Genomic DNA, 17,786 nt, shown 5'->3' on the forward strand with positions numbered 1-17,786 from the left:
TGTGTGATTTTTTTAAATATATTGCTGAATTTTATTTGCTAATGTTTTGTTGAAGATATTTGCATCAATGTTCATCAGGGATATTGGCATATAATTTTCTTTTTTTTCAGCTTTATTGAAATGTAATAGACAATTAGTTGCTTGTATTTACATTGTACAATTCAATGTGTTTTTTTTTCAGTTATATGTGACATACAATAATATACCAGTTCCAGTTGTATAGCATAGTGATCAGAGATCCACATAACTCACAAAGCGATCACCCCACTAAAACTAGTACCTCTCTTCCTCCTTACAAATTTATTAAAACATTATTAACCATCTTCCCCATGCTACACACTACATCTCCATGTCTATTCTGCAACTATCCATTTGTACCTCTTAATCCCTTTGCCTTTATTTGCCATCCCTCCCAACCCCCAACCCATCTAGTAGCCCTCAAAATAATCTCTGCATCTATAAGTTTATTTCCGCTTTTGTTGTTATTGTTGTTGATTTTGTTCTTTAGATTCCACATGTACATGAAATAATGTGATATTTGTCTTTCTCCATCCATCCCATTTCCTTCAGCCCAATACCCTCTAGGTACATCAAGGCAATATCTTTTTCTATCCTATTCCTTTTGTTTATGTGTGTCTTTTAATCTGAAGTGAGTCTCTTGTAGGTAGCATATATAGGAGTCTTATTTTCTTATCCATTCGGCACTCTATCTTATGGTTGGAGCACTTAATTCTTTTCCATTTGAGGTACTTGTTAATAGGAATGTAGTTATTACCATTCTTTATCCATATTTTTGATACATGTTCTTTCTCCTTAAAGAAGTCCCTCCAGCATTTCCTGTAATACTGGCTTGGTGGTGATAAATTTCTTTAGCTTATTTTTGTCTGGGAAGCTCTTTATCTGTCCCTTGACTCTAAATGATAGCTTTGTTGGATAAAGTATTTTTAGTTTTAGATCCTGGGTTTTCATCACGTTGACTATTTTGTGACAAGCCCTTCTGTCATGCATAGTTTATTTTGAGAAATCAGCTGCCAGTATTATGGGTGTTCCCTTGTAGGTAACTAACTGTTTTACTCTTGCTGCTTTTAAGATTCTCTCTTTGTATTTAACCTTTGGCGTTTTAATTATGATGTGTCTTGGTGTGGGCCTTTTTGGGTTCCTCTTTCTTGGGACTCTCTGAGCTTCCTGGGGTTGTATGTCTGTCCTTCACCAGGATAGGGAAGTTTTCCATCATTATTTCTTCAAATAGCTCTTCAACTTCTTGTTTCCTTCTGGTACTCCTATGGCATGGATGTTTTTACATTCAATAATGTCCCATAGGCTCCTTAAATTATTATTATAGTCTTGGCTTCTTTTTTCTTGCCATTCTGATTGAGTGTCCTTGGCTTCCCCATATAGGTCATTCTTTATTCGCTCTGTTTATTCTATTTAATATACTTTAAATCTCATTTTTATGTTCTTTTATCTCTTTGTTAAGGTTCTCACTGAGTTCATCTATTCTTCCTCTAAGTTCATTGAGCATTTTTATAACCAGTGTTTTGAACTCTGCATCTGTTGTTAGATTGCTTGACTTCATTATTTTTGGATCTCTGTTCTGTTCTCTCATATGGTTTCCACTTCTTTGTCTTCCCATTTTGGCTCCCTTTTCTGTGTCTGTTTCTGTGTACTAAGAAAAGCTCTTAAGTCTTATTAGAGCGGCTTTGTGTTTTAGGTGTCCAGTGGTAAAGTCCTGAGAGGGGTCCATCTAAGGCGAAGTTTAGCCCCAGCCTGTGCCCCTCCGTGGTCACCTGTTAAAATTTAGCAAACAAACCACAGATGCTGTGCTTATAGTTGCCTCAAGCAGCCATGCCAGAAACTGCAGTCAGCTGCCACCAGCGTGAGTCTAGGCACTGCTCATCAAGGGGCACCTGACTGGCTGATGACACATTTGGATGTGGCTTGGGCAGGGCTGCAAGTTGGGGGAGGTAGAGTTTCAAGGAATCCTCTGGGTGAAGCAACCTTTTTTGTCCAGTTTGATGATGTCTCAGCTATGGTAGCACTGAGTCCACACATTGGGAGGGGGAAGGGCTCAACAGAGGAATAATGGATACCACCAACACTTCTGCTTGGGAGATAGCCTTGCCTCTGCCCCGACTCTGACAACTCAGTGTCCCTGGTGCCCCTTGCACAGCCAGTTGGATGCTGGTGCTCAGAGTGAGCAGGTCCATCACCGTGAACATCCATTCTCGGACATGGCCCCTTTAAGAGACATCTGTCTGCAACTGCTGCTGCTGCTGCGGCCTCTGTCCCACTCAGCTGCTGGGACCAGGCAGCCTCACGTCCTTGCCCTGGCCTACCTTCTGCTGTTGCAGGGTGATTTCTCCCTAGTTGTATGGCTTGTTCATCTAGATCCCAGGCAATTTTCCTTGCTGTTCACTCCTTGTTTCTGTCACAACTTTGATTTGGTCACAAGAGGGATGAACAAAGCCTCTATCATCTTCACCATTTTTTTTTCCAAATTTTAATTTTCTTTTTATTGTAATATCTTGTCCAGTTTTGGAATTGGTAATGGTGGTCTGGTAAAAAGAACTTAGGAGCTTTTCCTTCCCTTGAAATTTTTTGAATAGTTTGAGAATGATAGGTGTTAAATCTTCTTTGAATGATTGGTGAAATTCACCTATGAAGCCACCCAATCCAGGACTTTAGTTTGTTGAGAGTTTTTTGATTACTGATTTGATTTTGTAAGTAGTAATTGGTTGGTTCAAATTTTCTGTTTATTCTTGATTCAGTCTTGGAAGATTGTATGTTTCTAGGAATTTATCCATTTCTTCTAGTTATCCGATTCGTTTGCATATTATTTCTTGTAGTATTTACTTACAATCCTTTGTATTTCCATGGTGTCATTTGTCACTTCTCTTTCATGTCTGATTTTATTTATTTGGGTCCTCTCTCTTCTTTTCTTGATGAGTCTGGTTAAAAGCTTATCCATTTTGTTTATCATTTCACAGTGTCTGGTCTTGGTTTCACGAACTTTTTATAGTATTTTTTTTTTACTCTTTTTGTTTATTTCTGCTCTGATCTTTATTATTTCCTTCTTTCTACTTACTTTGAGCTTCGTTTGCTGTTCTATTTCTAGTTCCTTTAACTGTTAGTTTAGTTTGTTTATTTGAGATTTTTCTTGTTTCTTGAGGTAGGCCTGTATTGCTATAAATTTCCTTCTTAGGACTGCTCTCACTGAGTCATAGGTTTTGGGTGCTTGGATTTTCATTTTCATTTGTCTCAAGTTATCTTTTGATTTCTTCCTTGATCTCTTTGTTAACCCATTCATTGTTTAGTAATGTGTTATTTAGCATCCATGTGTTTATGTTTTTTCAGTTTTATTCTTGTAATTGATTTCTAGTTTCATACCATTGTGGTCAGAGAAGATGCTTGAAATGATTTCAGTCTTCTTAAATTTATTGAGACTTGTTTTTGGCTTAACATGTGGTCTGTCCTAGAAGATGTTCCATGTGCACTTGAGAAGAATGTATATTCTGCTGCTTTGGGGTGAAATGCTCTAAAAATATCAATTATTCATCTGTTCTAGTGTATCATTCAAGGCAACTGTTTTCTTGTTTATTTTCTGTCCAGAAGATCTGACTATTGGTGTCAATGGAGTGTTAAATCCCCTACTATGACTATATTAGTGTTGATCTCTCTCTTTATGTTGGTCAAAAATTGCTTTATATATCTAGGTGCTCCTATGTTGGCTGCATGCATGTTTACTAGAGTTATGTCCTCCTTTTGGATTGTTACCTTTATCTTTATGAAATGTTCTTAGTGTCTTATTATAGCCTTGTTTTAAAGTCTATTTTGTCTGATATAAGTATTGCTACTCCAACATTTTTTTAATCCCATTTGCATGAAATATCTTTTTCCAATTTCTTTCAGTCTCTGTGTGTCTTTTGATCTGAAGTGGGTCTCTTGTAGACAGCATATGTGTAGGTCTTGTTTCCTTTTTCATTCAGATACCCTATATCTTTTGATTGCATCATTTAAATCACTTACATTGAAAGTGATTATTGATAGGTACATAATTATTGCCATTTTATTATTTATATTTATATTCTTTCCTCTTCTTCATCTTAAAGAAGTCCCTTTAACATTTCTTGTAAAATTGGTTTGGTGGTGGTGAATTCCTTTAGCTTTTTCCTGTCTGGGAAGCTCCTGTCGAACCTACAATTTTATGATAGTCTTGCTGGGTAGAATATTCTTGGTTGTAGGTTCTTGTTTTTCATCATTTTATTTTATTTTTATTATGGTGACATTGGGTTAATGAAATCCAGTAAGTTTCAGGTGTACAATTCAACAGTAAGGCATATATTATATTGCATTGTGCATTCACTACCCATAGTTAGATTTCTTTCTGTCACCACATAATTGACCTCTTTTACCCCATCTGCCTCCTCTCTCATCCCTCATCACTTTAAATATTTCATACCAATCCCTTCTGGCTTGCCAAGTTTCTGTTAAAAAGTCAGCTGATATTCTTTTGAGAATACTCTTGTAAGTAGTTAGCTGCATTTTTCATGCTGGTTTTAGGAGTCCTGTGTCTCCAACCTTTGGCATTTTAATGTTCATGTGTCTTGATGTGGGTCTGTTTGAGTTCCTCTTGTTTGAGACTCTTGCATGTCTGTTTCCTTCTCCAGGTTAGGGACATTTTCTGTCATCATTTCTTCAAATAAGTTCTCAATCCCTTCCTTGCTCTCTTTCTTTCTTCTTCTGGTAGCCCTATGATGCAATTGTTGGTATGTTTGATGTTGTCCCCGAAGTCTCTTACACTTTCCTCATTTTTTAATTTTTTTTTCTTTTTGCTGTTCTGAGTGTTTTCTGCTACTTTGTATTTCAACTCGCTGATTCATCTCTGCTTCATGTAACCTACTGTTGATTCTTTCTAGTGTATTCTTCATTTCAGTTATTGTATTCTTCATCTCTGTTTTTTTTTTTTATTATGGTTTCTATGTTCTTTTTTATTCTTACTATCACTCTGTTGGAGTTCTCACTGTGATCATCTGTTCTTCCCCTAATTTCATTCAGCATCCTATAACCATTGTTTTGAACTCTGTATCTGGTTGGTTGTTTGCCTCCATTTCATTTAGTTTTTTTTCTGGAGTTTTCTTTTGTTCTTTCATTTGTGACATGTTTCTTTGTTTTCTCATTTTGGCTGCCTCTCTTTGTTTCTATGTATTAGGTAGATTTGTTACATCTCCCAGTCTTGGCCCAAGTGGCTTTATGTAGTAGGTGCCCTGTGTGGCCCTGTAGTACAGTCTCCATCATCACCTGTGCCAGGAGTCCCAGGATTGTCCATTTTAAGAGTTGTCTGTGCTCTCCTGTTATAGTTAAGATTTGGTTGCTGTTAACATATCGGTGAATGAGATTGACTCTCAGGCTCAGTGGCTGTGAGGAGTGGCCATTCCCACAGGGTATGAGCTGCTTTGTGGAGACTGTATCTGTAGGGATCACTCTTTGGGTGTGCAGCTTCTGTGGCTAATCCCTTGATATTCTTTTGTGTTCTGATACCAGCCTCCATGTGTGTTTGTTCTGTAGCCCTTTGGGAGATGCTCCCATGCAGACCGATATCAGATGCTTCCTTTGATCTCCCAAGGCTACCTGCTAGGAGCTACAAAGAGATCCATGGTCTATCTCTAACTGTGCTGGACTTGGAGGCAATTGGGAGCAACCACACTGTGAATCGAGGCCAACCGCCACTAGTACCGATCTTGGAGCAACTTAGCAAAATGTCAAGGGAACCCCAAGCCCTGAGGCTGCCTTCCAACTGCCCATAAGGCTCAGCAGCTGAATGAGCCTTTGGGCGATATGCAAGTTGGTGGGGTGAGGTCCCAAGGAGTCACTCTAGTAAAGGAGAAGATTTCATGAGTCCAACACAGATTCAGATTTGCTGCCATTGCTGAGCCTAAGGCTACTTGCAAAAGTCTCAGATTACTCTGAGGCCAGCTGCTGCCCACCTCAGGCCTGCAGACCCCTGAGATTTGTTCAAGAGACAGTGCAGCTCAGGCTAGGGCTAGTTTTCTACCATCAAACGTTTCTCCCAAAGTGTGCGAGCCAAGCCCTGTTGATTGCTGTCAAATGAGCCTCCTGCCGAGAGCACATCATGGGGCTGGTTTTTGAGCCATGAGATTGCCATGGGCAGTTAGCAAGTTGGGTGAGGAAAGGGTCTCATTCAGTCACTGGATTGTAGCAAGTTGATCTCAACAAGCCAATGCAGATTCAGAATTGGCCCTGTGGTAAGAGGGCTCAACACTGTCAAGATGGTTCCTGCCTGCAGGCTGCACAGGAGGAGGGCCTAACTAAAGGACAATGGCGACTGTCCCTCCAGCCCTCATCCTGAAGCCACAAAACTCAATTATTCTCCATATGTCTTTTTTTGTTTTTATATTTTTATGTTGCACCTCTTGAGCTGCTATCCCTCTGTTAGATTAAGTGTCTGAGAGTAAGTGTCCGAGAGTAAGTGAGCATAGATTAAGTGTCTGAGAGTAAGTGAGTGTATGCTCAGGTCTTTTAAGGGGATGTATGAATTTCCTGGTTTCTTCCTTCTTACCCGGACAGTTGGAATCCCCACTGATTTTAACAGCCAGATTTTGTGGGGACTACACTTCCTGGAACTAGAACACTGGGCTGGGGAGCCTCAGTGTGGGGCTCAGGCCCCTTGCTCCTTCAGGGGGCCCCTGCAGCTGAATATCACTACTGGTACTCAACCACCCTGTGTGAGTTGGGGGCCCACCCATTTTGCTTCACAGTCCCTCCTACCAGTCTCTATGTGGCCTCTTCTTTTTATCCTGTTGTAGATGATATGTTCAGTTAGACTTCAGGTGGTTCTCCAACTTGATTGTTCTATAATTTATTAGAAATTTTAATGCAGTCATGGGAGACAGTGAACACAGTGTTTATCTACCCCACCATCTTGACTAGAACCCCTAACACTTGTTATTACTTTTCTTGTTGACAATAGCGATTCTAACAAGTGTGAGGTGATATCATTGTGGTTTTGATTTGTATTTCCCTAATAGCTAATGAAGTTAATCATCTTTTCATGTGTCTGTTGGCCATTTATAGGTCTTCTTGGGAGAAGTGTCCATTCAGGTTCTCTGCCCATTTTTTTTAATTGGATTGTTTGATTTTTTGGTGTTGAGTTGTATAAGTTCTTCGTATATTTTGGATATTAGCCCCTTATCAAAGGTGTTGTTTGTAAATATCTTCTCCCATTCAGTTGACTGGTGCTTTGTGCTTTGATGGTTTCTTTTGCTGTGCAGAAGCTTTTTAGTTGGATATAGTCCCATTCATTTATTTTTGCTTTTACTTCCTTTGCCTTTGAGGTCAAATTCATAAAATCCTCTCTAACTCCAACGTCGTGAGTTTAGTACCTATGTTTTTTTCCATGCAATTCATTGTTTCATGTCTTATGTTTAGGTCTTTGATCCATTTTGAATTAATTTTGGTGTATGGTGACAAATAGCAGTCTAGTTTCATTCTTTTGCACGTGGTCCTCCAATTTTCTCAGGACCATTTATTGAAGAAGCTTTCTTTTCTCCATTGTATGTTTTTGGCTCCTTTGTTGATGGACCAAAATATATATGTGGGTTTATTTCTGGGTTTTCAATTATGTTACACTGGTCTGTTTGTCTGTTTTCCTGCCAATACCATGCTGTTTTAAATATTGTTACTCTGTAGTATAATTTGAAATCAGACAGTGTGATACCACCAACCTCGTTCTTTTTTCTCAGGATTGATTTGACTATTTGTGGTCTTTTGTGATTCCATATAAATGTGATGATTTTTTGTTCTATTTCTTTAAAAAATGCCATTGGATTTCGATGGGGATTTTATTAAATATGTATACTGCTTTTGGTAATAAGGTCATTTTAAATACGTTGATTCCTCCAATTCAAGAACACGGAATATCTTTCCATTTCTTTGTGTCTTCTTCAATTTTTTTTAATAATATCTTATAGTTTTTAGTGTATAGGTCTCTTTGCAGTCTTTGTTAAGTTTATTCCTAGATATTTTATTGTTTTCGTCCAATTGCAAAAGAAAAAATTTTTTTCATGTATTTTTCTGAATTCTCATTGTTACTATTTAGGAATGCAGTGAATTTTTGGTACATCAATTTTGTATCCTACAACTTTACTGTATTGGTTTATCGTTTCTGAATTTTTTGTGTGTGGAGTGTTTACAGTTTTCTATATAAAGAATAATCTCATCTGCAAAAAATGACAATTTGACTTCTTCATTCCCAGTTTGGATAACTTTTATTTTGTCCTCTTTCCTGATTGCTCTAGCTAGGACTTCCAATACTGTATTAAATAAAAGTGGTTAGAGCGGGCATCCTTGTCCTCTTGATCTTAGAAGTAAATATTTCAGTTTTTCACCATTAAGTATAGTATTAGCTGAGGGTTTGTCATATGTGGCCTTTATTATGCTATGGTTCTTTCCTTCTATACTCACATTATAAAATGTTTTAATTGTAAATGGATGCTGCATCTTATCAAATGTTTTCTCTGCATCTATTGATATGATCACATGATTTTTATCCTTTTATTTACGTGATAGATCACATTGATCAATTTGCATATGTTAAACCATCCTCGTGCTGCTGGAATGAACCCCACTTGATCATGATGTATAATCTTTTAAATGTATTGTTGTATTTGATTTGCTAGTACTTAGTTTACAACTTTTGCATCTGTATTCATCAGAGATATTGGTCTGTCATTTTCTTTTTGTGTGTGTTATGTTTAACAGGTTTGGGTATCAGGTAATGTTTGCCTCATAAAATGATTTAGGAAGTACTGCCTCTTCTATTTTTTTGGAAGAGTTTGAGAACAGATATTAAATCATCTTCGAATGTTTGGTAGAATTCACTAGTGAAGCCATCTTGTCCTGGACTTACTTTTTGGGAGGTTTTTGATGATTGTTTCAGTATCTTTACTGTTGATCAGTCTATTTAGATTTTTCAGTTCTTTGTGATTCATTCTAGGAAGATTATATATTTCTAAAAACTTGTCCATTTCTTCTAGGTTATTGAATTTGTATTTTTGAATGATACTTTCATAGTATTTTTGTATGATACTTTGTATTTCAGTGCTATCTGTCATAACTTCTTTTTAATTTCTGGGTTTTTTTAGGGGGTGAGGTGGTGAGTCTTTTCTCTTTTTTTCTTAGTCTAGCCTGGGGTTTGTCAACTTTATTAACCTTTTCAAAGAACCAGCTCTTTTTGGCATTAATTTTTTCTATTATCTTCTTGTTCTCAATGTTATTTAACTCTGCTCTAATTTTTATTTTTCCTTTCCTTCTACTGACTTTGGGCTTTATTTGTTCTTTTTCTTGTTTTTTTAAGATATAATGTTAGGATGTTTGAGATTTTTCTTGTTTCTTGAAATAGGCCTGTAATGATATGAAATTTCCTCTTATTATTGCTTTTGCTATATCTCAGAACTTTTGATATGTTGTATTTTCATTTTCATTTGCTTCTATTTATCTTTTTATCTCTCCTTTTAATTCTTCTTTGACCCAGTTCTTTAGTAGCATGTTGCTTAATCTCCACATATTTGTGGTTTTCCTGCTTTCTTTTTGCAGTTGCTCTCCAGTTTTGAAGCATTATGATCGGAGAATATGATTGCTATAATTTCAATCATCTTAAATTTGTTAAGGCTAGTTTGTGTCCCAAAATATGGTCTATCCTTGAGAATGTTCCATGTGCACTAAAGAATGTATAACCTGTTCTTTTGGGATGGAAGGTTCTGTAAACATCAATTATGTCCAATTGGTGTTACGTGTCACTTAAGGTTTATATTTTCTTATTGATTTTCTGTTTGGGTGATGTATCGATAGCTGACAGTGGGGTATTTAGGTCCCTTACTAAATGTGTTTTTGTCAATTTCTGCCTTCAGTTCTGTTAGTAATTGTTTTATATATTTCGGTGCTACCTGATTGGGAGTATATATAGGTAAGTGCTGTATCTGTTGGGGGGACTATTTTTTTTTTGTTTTTATATTTTTATGTTTCAATTATTGATGATATATAATATGATATTAGTTTCAAGGGGTATAACACAGTGATTAGACATTTATATAACTTACGAAGTGACCACTCTAATAAATCTAGTACCAATCTGACACCATACACATTTATTACAGTACTACTGACATTAATCCCCACGCTATGTTCTACATCCCCATGACTATTTGGTGACTACCAATTTGTGCCTCTTAATATCCTCCCCATTCACCCATCACCTTACCCGCAATTCTGAGAACCATCAAAATGTATTCTATATCAATGAGCTTGTCTGTTGTTTATCCTGTTTTCTAAATTCCACATATGACATTCATCTTTCTCCTGTCTGACTTAGTCCACTAAGTACAATACCCTCTAGGTCCATCTATGTTGTTGAAGATGGCAAGATTTCATTCTTTTTTTTTTTTTTTTATGGCTGAGGAATAGTCCATTGAATATATATACTACTACTTCTTTATCCATTCATCCATTGATGGACACTCAGGATGCCTCCATATCTTGGCTACCGTAAACAATGCTGCAATGAACATATGGATGCACATGTCCCTTCAAAGTACTATTTTCACTTTCTTTGGATAAATACATAGAAGTGGGATTACTGGGTCCTTCTTTGTCTCTTATTATAGCCTTTGTTTTAAAGTTTATTTTGTCTGGTATAAATATTGCTAACCCAGCTTTTTGTTTGTTTCCATTTTCATGAAACATCGTTTTTCATCCCTTTATTTTCAGTCTGTGTGTGTCTTTTGATCTGAAGATAGTCTCTTAAAGGCAGCATATGCAAGAGTCTTGTTTTCTTAACCATTCAGCCACCCCATCTTTTCATTGGAGCATTTAATCCATTTACATTTAAAGTAATTGTTGATAGATACAAAATTATTGCCATTTTATCATATATATTTTTTATCATTTTTTTTCTTTTATCTTCTTCTTCTTAAAGAAGTCTCGCTAACATTCCCTGTAATACTGGCTTGGTTATGATGAACTCCTTTAGTTTTTATTGTCTGGGAAGCTCTTTATCTGTCCTTTGATTCTAAGTATTAGCTTTGCTGTGTAGAATAATATTAGTTATAGATCATTGCTTCTCATCACTTTGAATATTTTGTGGCATGCAAAGTTTCTGTTGAGAAATCAACTGACAGTCTTATTGGAGCTCCCTTGTAGGTAACTAACTGCTCTTCTCTTGCTACTTTTTAGATTCTCTATATGTCTTTAACCTGCGGCTTTTTAATTATGTTGTATCTTGATATGGGCCTCTTTGAGTTCATCTTGTTTGAGATTCCTAGTCCTTCCTGGGCTTGTCTATTTCCTTCACCAGGTTAGGGAAGTTTTCAGTCATTATTTGTTGAAAAAGTTTTCAATTCTTTACTCTCTCACTTCTCCCTCTGTTACCTCTATGATGAGAATATTGGTACTTGATGCTTGATATTGCCCCAGAGGCCCCTTAAACTATCCCCATATTTTTTTTAATTCTTTTTGTTGTTGTTGCTGTTCTGATTGGGTGTTTTCTGCTACCTTATCTTCTAAATTGCTAATTCGAGTCTCTGCTTCATCTAATCTACTGTTAATTCCTCCTAAGGGAGTCTTCATTTCAGTTAATGTATTCTTCATTTCTGACTGGTTCTTTTTAATGTTTTCTATCTCTCCTTTTATGTTTTATATGTCTTTGTTAAAGTTATCGCTGAGTTCATCTACTCTTCCCCCCAGTTCACTGAGCACCCTTATAAAAAATGTTTTGAACCCTGCATCTAGGTTGCTTTTCTCCATTTTGTTTTTTCTGGAGCTTTGTTCTGTTCTTTCATTTGGAATATGTTTCTTTGTCTTTCCATTTTAGCTGCTTACTTGTGTTTGTTTCTATGTATTAAATAGATCTGCTGTGTCCCTGGGTCTTAGTAGAGTGGCCTTATATAGTAGGTGTGCCGTGGGTCCCCGTGGCACAGTCTTCCCTGGTCAACTGAGCATGGTGCTCCAGGTGTGTTCCTTGTAAGGGTTGTGTGTACCCTCATGTTGTAGTTGAGCCTTTGTTGCTGTTTGCACATCAACAGGTGAGTTTGAACCTCAGGCTGATTATTTGTGAGGATTGTTGGTGAATAGCTGACCATATGGAGCAAGATTCACTTTAGCAGGGCTCTGGTGCCTTCTGTCTGTTCTTTGGGTGTGTCATCCTCAGATGCAGCCATAGGTGTTGCTCTGGCTAGGTCAGAAGCTGGGTCACCAGGTGTGCCAGCCCCAGGGCCTCCTGGGATGGGCCCTGCCACAGGCCAAGTTTATCTGTACCCTGTACCCTGCCTGGGGCCACCTGTCATGAGCCACCAAACAATCTACAGATGGCTGCCACCCACACTGGGCTTCGATGTGCCTCAAGAGGCCAAACCATGAACCAAGGCCGGCTGTTGCTAGTGCTGGGCCTGTGACTGCTCAGCAAGAGGTACGGGGCACGCTGAGGCCAAATGCTTCTTGACTGGGTTTTGTGAACCTTTGAGAGATTTTAGGAAAGTCCTCAGCACGAACCAAAACAGGCTGTTTGTATGGAAAAGCCATTGGAAGCAACTCGGGTAGGCTCGCAAGTTGGATGGGGTGGGGTTTCAGGGAATCACCAGGGCAGGGCAATGGTATTAGCCAGGTTCATGGAGACTTGGATATGGCAGCAGCCTGCCTCTGTATGCTAGGTGAAGGGAGGGCTCAACAAAGAGATAATGGATTCTGCCACCATTTCTGTCTGGGAGAAAACTGTCCTTCCAGCCCTTGTCCTGAAGCCAGACAACTCAAATCTTCCCTTTATGTGCCTGGCACTTTTTAAGCAACTTCCCTAACACTGGTGCTCAGAGGAAGTGAGTCCATCAGTGATTATGTTTGTGTACAGGCCCCTTATGAGGTTCGTCTGCTACTTTAGCCACCCTCCATCTCACTCAGCCACAATCTCTGCTGGTTTTCACAGCCAGAAGTTGTGAGGACTTCTCTTTCTGGCACTGGAACCCTGGTCTGGAGAGCCAGGTGTGGATCTGAGACCCACGGGGGGCTTTTAATAGCTAAGATATCCTTCACAATTCTCAACTGCCACAGTCTGGTATAGGGGCCAGCCTGTTCTACATCTCTACTCCTCCTACCTGTCTCAAGGTGGCCTATTTTGCATGTCCTCTGTTGTAGGGCTTTTGTTCAGTTAGAGATCAGATGACTCCCAATGATGGTTGTTCTGTAGTTTAGTTGTAATTTTGACATGAGAGGAGGCAAGCACAGCATTTACCTACTCTGCCATCTTGGCTGAATTGCTACATGTTGCTTTTAAACATTATCCCATCATACCATTCAGTCAGTTGTGTCTAATACAGACACATGCTATTTGATCTCACTTTAAATTCATGAAAATTAACCTCAATCGTATATTATGATTATCTCATGAACAAAGTTTATAACTTCAAACTAACAATTATTATAGTATTTATATGAATAAAGATAGAGAAAGACCACCATCTTACATCAAAAATTACAATTCTAACAAATTCTTGAGAATATCTGTTTGCATACACCAAATGATCTAACAATTTTGACATAATCGTAGTGGCTTTATTTTACTTATAAATTTAACCTCTATTAGATACATTGATAATTTACTTCCTAGTATTAGTTTGATTTATGTTGAGGCTAAGTCTGTTTTTAATGTTTTCATATGCTTTAGGTATAATGGTGATTTCAAGATGCTAACATTTTCTCTCAATATTTTCCTTGCTTTCTAGCTGACCTCTTGACTTCAAAATGTCTGAAATCAGATTCAGCAATCTCACTTGGGATCAAGTTATAATACTAGATCAGGTGTTAGATGAAGTAGTTCCAATTCATGGAAGGGGGAATTTCCCCACTTTGGAGGTAAAACCAAAATATATAATTCATGTTGTAAAAGATCAACTGATAGAGAAAGGAATTATTGTTAAAGATACCCGATTGAATGGTTCCACAGCAAGTTACATACTTGCAAGCCACAATGGAATCAGCTATAAGGATCTGGATATTATTTTTGGTGTTGAACTACCAAGTGATCAAGAATTTCAGGTTGTTAAGGATGTAGTTCTAGGTTGTCTACTTGACTTTTTACCAAAAGGTGTAAAAAAGGAAAAGATCACCCTAAAGACCATGAAAGAGGCTTATGTGCAGAAGATGGTCAAAATTTGCAATAAGCAAGATCGTTGGAGTCTCATCTCTCTTTCAAATAACACTGGGAAAAACGTGGAGCTAAAATTTGTGAATTCACTCAGACGACAATTTGAATTTAGTGTCGATTCTTTTCAAATTCTCTTGGATCCCATGTTAGACTTCTACAGTGACAAAAATGCTAAGCTAACCCAAGAATCCTATCCTGTTGTGGTAGCTGAAAGCATGTATGGAGACTTCCAAGAAGCAATGACCCATTTGCAATATAAGCTTATATCTACCAGAAAACCTGAAGAGATTAGAGGTGGTGGTCTTCTGAAGTACAGCAACTTGCTAGTTCGTGACTTTAAGCCAGCTTGTGAAGCAGAAATCAAGACCCTGGAACGTTACATGTGTTCTAGATTCTTCATTGATTTTCCTGATGTAGCAGAACAGCAAAAGAAGATTGAATCATACCTCCGCAACCATTTCATAGGTGAAGAAAAGAACAAATATGACTACCTTATGACCTTGCGTGGTGTTGTAAATGAAAGCACCGTTTGCCTCATGCGTCATGAAAGAAGACAGACACTCAATATGATCACTCTTATGGCTTTAAAAGTACTTGGAGAACAGAATATTCTACCCAATACAGACAATGTAACTTGCTTTTATCAACCTGCTCCATACTTTGCTTCTGAGGGAGGGTACCCTTCTTATTATGTATCATCTGGACCACCACCTATTTTCTTTCAGCCATACCACCCACTGCACTTTCATGTGCCAAATGGTATGGTTTAAAAAACAAACACATAACAGAAACTTCGCTTTAATTAAACACCCTTCAAAAGCAAGTTTCCAAATTTCATAAAATTTAAGATCTATTTTTATTTTAATGTAGTTACCAACTATTTCCCATCAATTATAGCTTAAACATCATAGTAAATACAATATCATCGGTGAACCAACAACTGAAAATAATTTTGAAATGTTATTGATTACCTATAATAATTTTCTAATGCAGTGGACCACTTAAAATGATTTTCAAATCTTATTCACTACTTATGACTTTCAAATTTGCTATGACAAATACATTATAGATGCCTCCATCTTTGATTAAAATATAAAAGAACAGACTCGTATTTAAAATCCAGAGGTAAAGACAAGTGCCAACATTTTGTATTCAATCAATTCCTTTGTTACATTCACTTCATTTTTTTTCTAGTGAATGTTACCCTCAATGAATTTTCAATACTTAACAGAAATGCCTAATTTCAAAGACAACAGATGCAGAAGACATTAAAACCCTGGACTTTGCAACATTTATTTTGTTTCTAAATTAAATTGGGTTAGATACAAAATCCTACTATAGAAGAAACACTGAAAAAAATGGTTCTCGAAAACACTGGACATTGGTAATTTATCAATTATCAAGTAAGTTAGTTAATGTGTAAATAAGAAGACTAATATCATCCAGCTCTAAAACCTATACTGTGACAAGTTATATAGGATTTTTTCCCAAAATAAGTTGAAAAGAATGACATGACCGACTCTGAATATGAAAGTTTATCATCATCTGTTAAAAAGAGACTTTAAATGGCCAATAGCAAAAAAACAGGCAGATGTTTTTGCCATGGCATTTATTATTTTTATGACCTACTTGACCAGCATCTTAATATATCTGGATACATCGTTAGTAAGTAAAGATATTTTCTGAAACATTTCTTTTTCATTTTGCCCTTACCAAAGATCAATTTCTAACATGCCACTCAAGTGCCTCTATGTGAGTTTTTACATAACACTAATTTATTCAACAATTATATATGTTCATCAAGTATCTGAATATCTATTTAGTATATCAAATATGCTGCTATAAAATCTAATAGTGGGATTAAACAGTATTTTCATTGCATAATGAAGAAAATAATCCACAACAAATATTATCTAGTATGACAGAAGGGAAGCGGTCCTGAATGAATATAAATAAGACCATCAGAAAACTTCAGTATTTTTACTTGCTTCTGATTTTTTATGAGTTCCATCTCAGTTTTCATTGACTATTCCAAGTTTTCCCATCACAACATCCAGCAGGCATATTTTGAGACTATGTCACTTATATACCATGCTTAATTTGTCTTCTCTGTGTTTCAATATTGGACATAAGAATTACACCAAATATGGCATTTTCAAATAACCAATATTTCTGAGATGTTTTATACCACAGCACCATTGGCTATCAGTATATTTTAATGAATTATATTTAATATATATATATAATGTGTATATATATATATATAAAGTCACACAATGTTGAGACTTTAAAACATGGATTGACCTCCTTGCTTGAGACAAATAAAGAATTAATAAATGCTGTATTAAAGAGAAAATTCAGTAATCTGTTTATATAATGTATTGGCTAAGAATAATTGATCTTTCTCTTTAGTTTTCAGTTCATGAGAGTGCTTGACATAAAATTGAAGGAGTATATACTATATTAACAGTACCAAAAACAATTCTAAAACGTATAGGAAAAGTATTTAAGAATAAAAGATCTATGATAGTAATGAGTCACAGGTAAAAGTTCAGTATTTTTCAGAGTAGAATTTATGCTGAATAGTATAATTCTGAAGCTTTTGGAAACATCTTAACCCCCTGTGCTTCCTTAACTTCTTTGAGAATTTGAACTCTAAAAATCAAATCCCCTATGGTATTCTCCTAACGCTTTAAATCCTGCTGGAAGGATGACCTGCTTCCTCCTGACATTCATGCATATATTTCCATTATAGTAAAAAAGCTTACAATTGGTACGTGAGATATTGTCAAGAGAGATAATCCAAACCTGTTAAATGGGAATGGTATCTCTAAAGAGAAAGGTATAGCTTTATCTCTCATGGCTTTTATTATGTAGATACTATGACTAAATTAGGCTGTCCATTGCTCCCAACCAAACAGAAAAATGTTTATCATCAATAGTGTATGAGTATCTCTCCAGGATTAGCCTAGTTGCCTTGAGCAGCACTATTATCTCATTCTGTATATTAGAATAATAAATGGAAAAGTTTTTCTATAAGGTGAGTACTAGCCTCTTGGCTAAAAATGTTAATAGAAGTTAGTGCAAAATCTGACTCTAGAGCATGTCATCCCATTACAAGAGAGAAATGGTGTCTTTTTGTATTTTATTTTATACAAATCCATGACTGAGTCTTGTTTGGCAATTGCTCCCCTGCCCCTCCACCCAGAAACCTAACCAAAGCCAAAAAAAAAGAAAAATCTTTTTGATATAGTCCTAGCATCCATATCAGTGGGACACATTTGGTGTTAGCTACAGGTACATATTTTTAAACCAAAATATTCTTGCATTTCATAAATATCCACACATTATTATCAAAATTCGACTAGTAGAGTATTTGTAACTTTTAAATTTGGAAATATTCTAATAGTGATTGAAGTCCAGTTTAGTCAAAGAAAGTTGAAAATATGAGTTATCTGGTTTAAATGAGAGATAGCCCAGCTAAATTAAAAACAAAATATCAGAGATAGAACAGTTGTTAACTTCTCAAGAAAATTGGGAAAGCGTCCTGGGCCCAAATTCCATTTTTTAATGTCATCTT

At 36.6% G+C, this 17,786-nt stretch overlaps 1 protein-coding gene across 1 annotated transcript in view; it reads left to right on the forward strand.

The window, feature by feature from the left end:
* The window catches only part of TENT5D (terminal nucleotidyltransferase 5D), a 91,022-nt gene extending 74,446 nt beyond the window's left edge, over nucleotides 1-16,576 (forward strand). Inside the window, exon 5 of the mRNA XM_039849591.1 lies at nucleotides 13,785-16,576. Coding sequence (XP_039705525.1) covers nucleotides 13,804-14,976 — 1,173 coding nt within the window. The 5' untranslated portion in view covers nucleotides 13,785-13,803 and the 3' untranslated portion in view covers nucleotides 14,977-16,576. The remainder of the gene's footprint in view (nucleotides 1-13,784) is intronic.
* Nucleotides 16,577-17,786: the final 1,210 nt, after the last annotated feature.

Source organism: Pteropus medius, unplaced genomic scaffold (assembly GCF_902729225.1).
Source record: "Pteropus medius unplaced genomic scaffold, Ma_sr-lr_union100, whole genome shotgun sequence".
NCBI lineage: Eukaryota > Metazoa > Chordata > Mammalia > Chiroptera > Pteropodidae > Pteropus > Pteropus medius.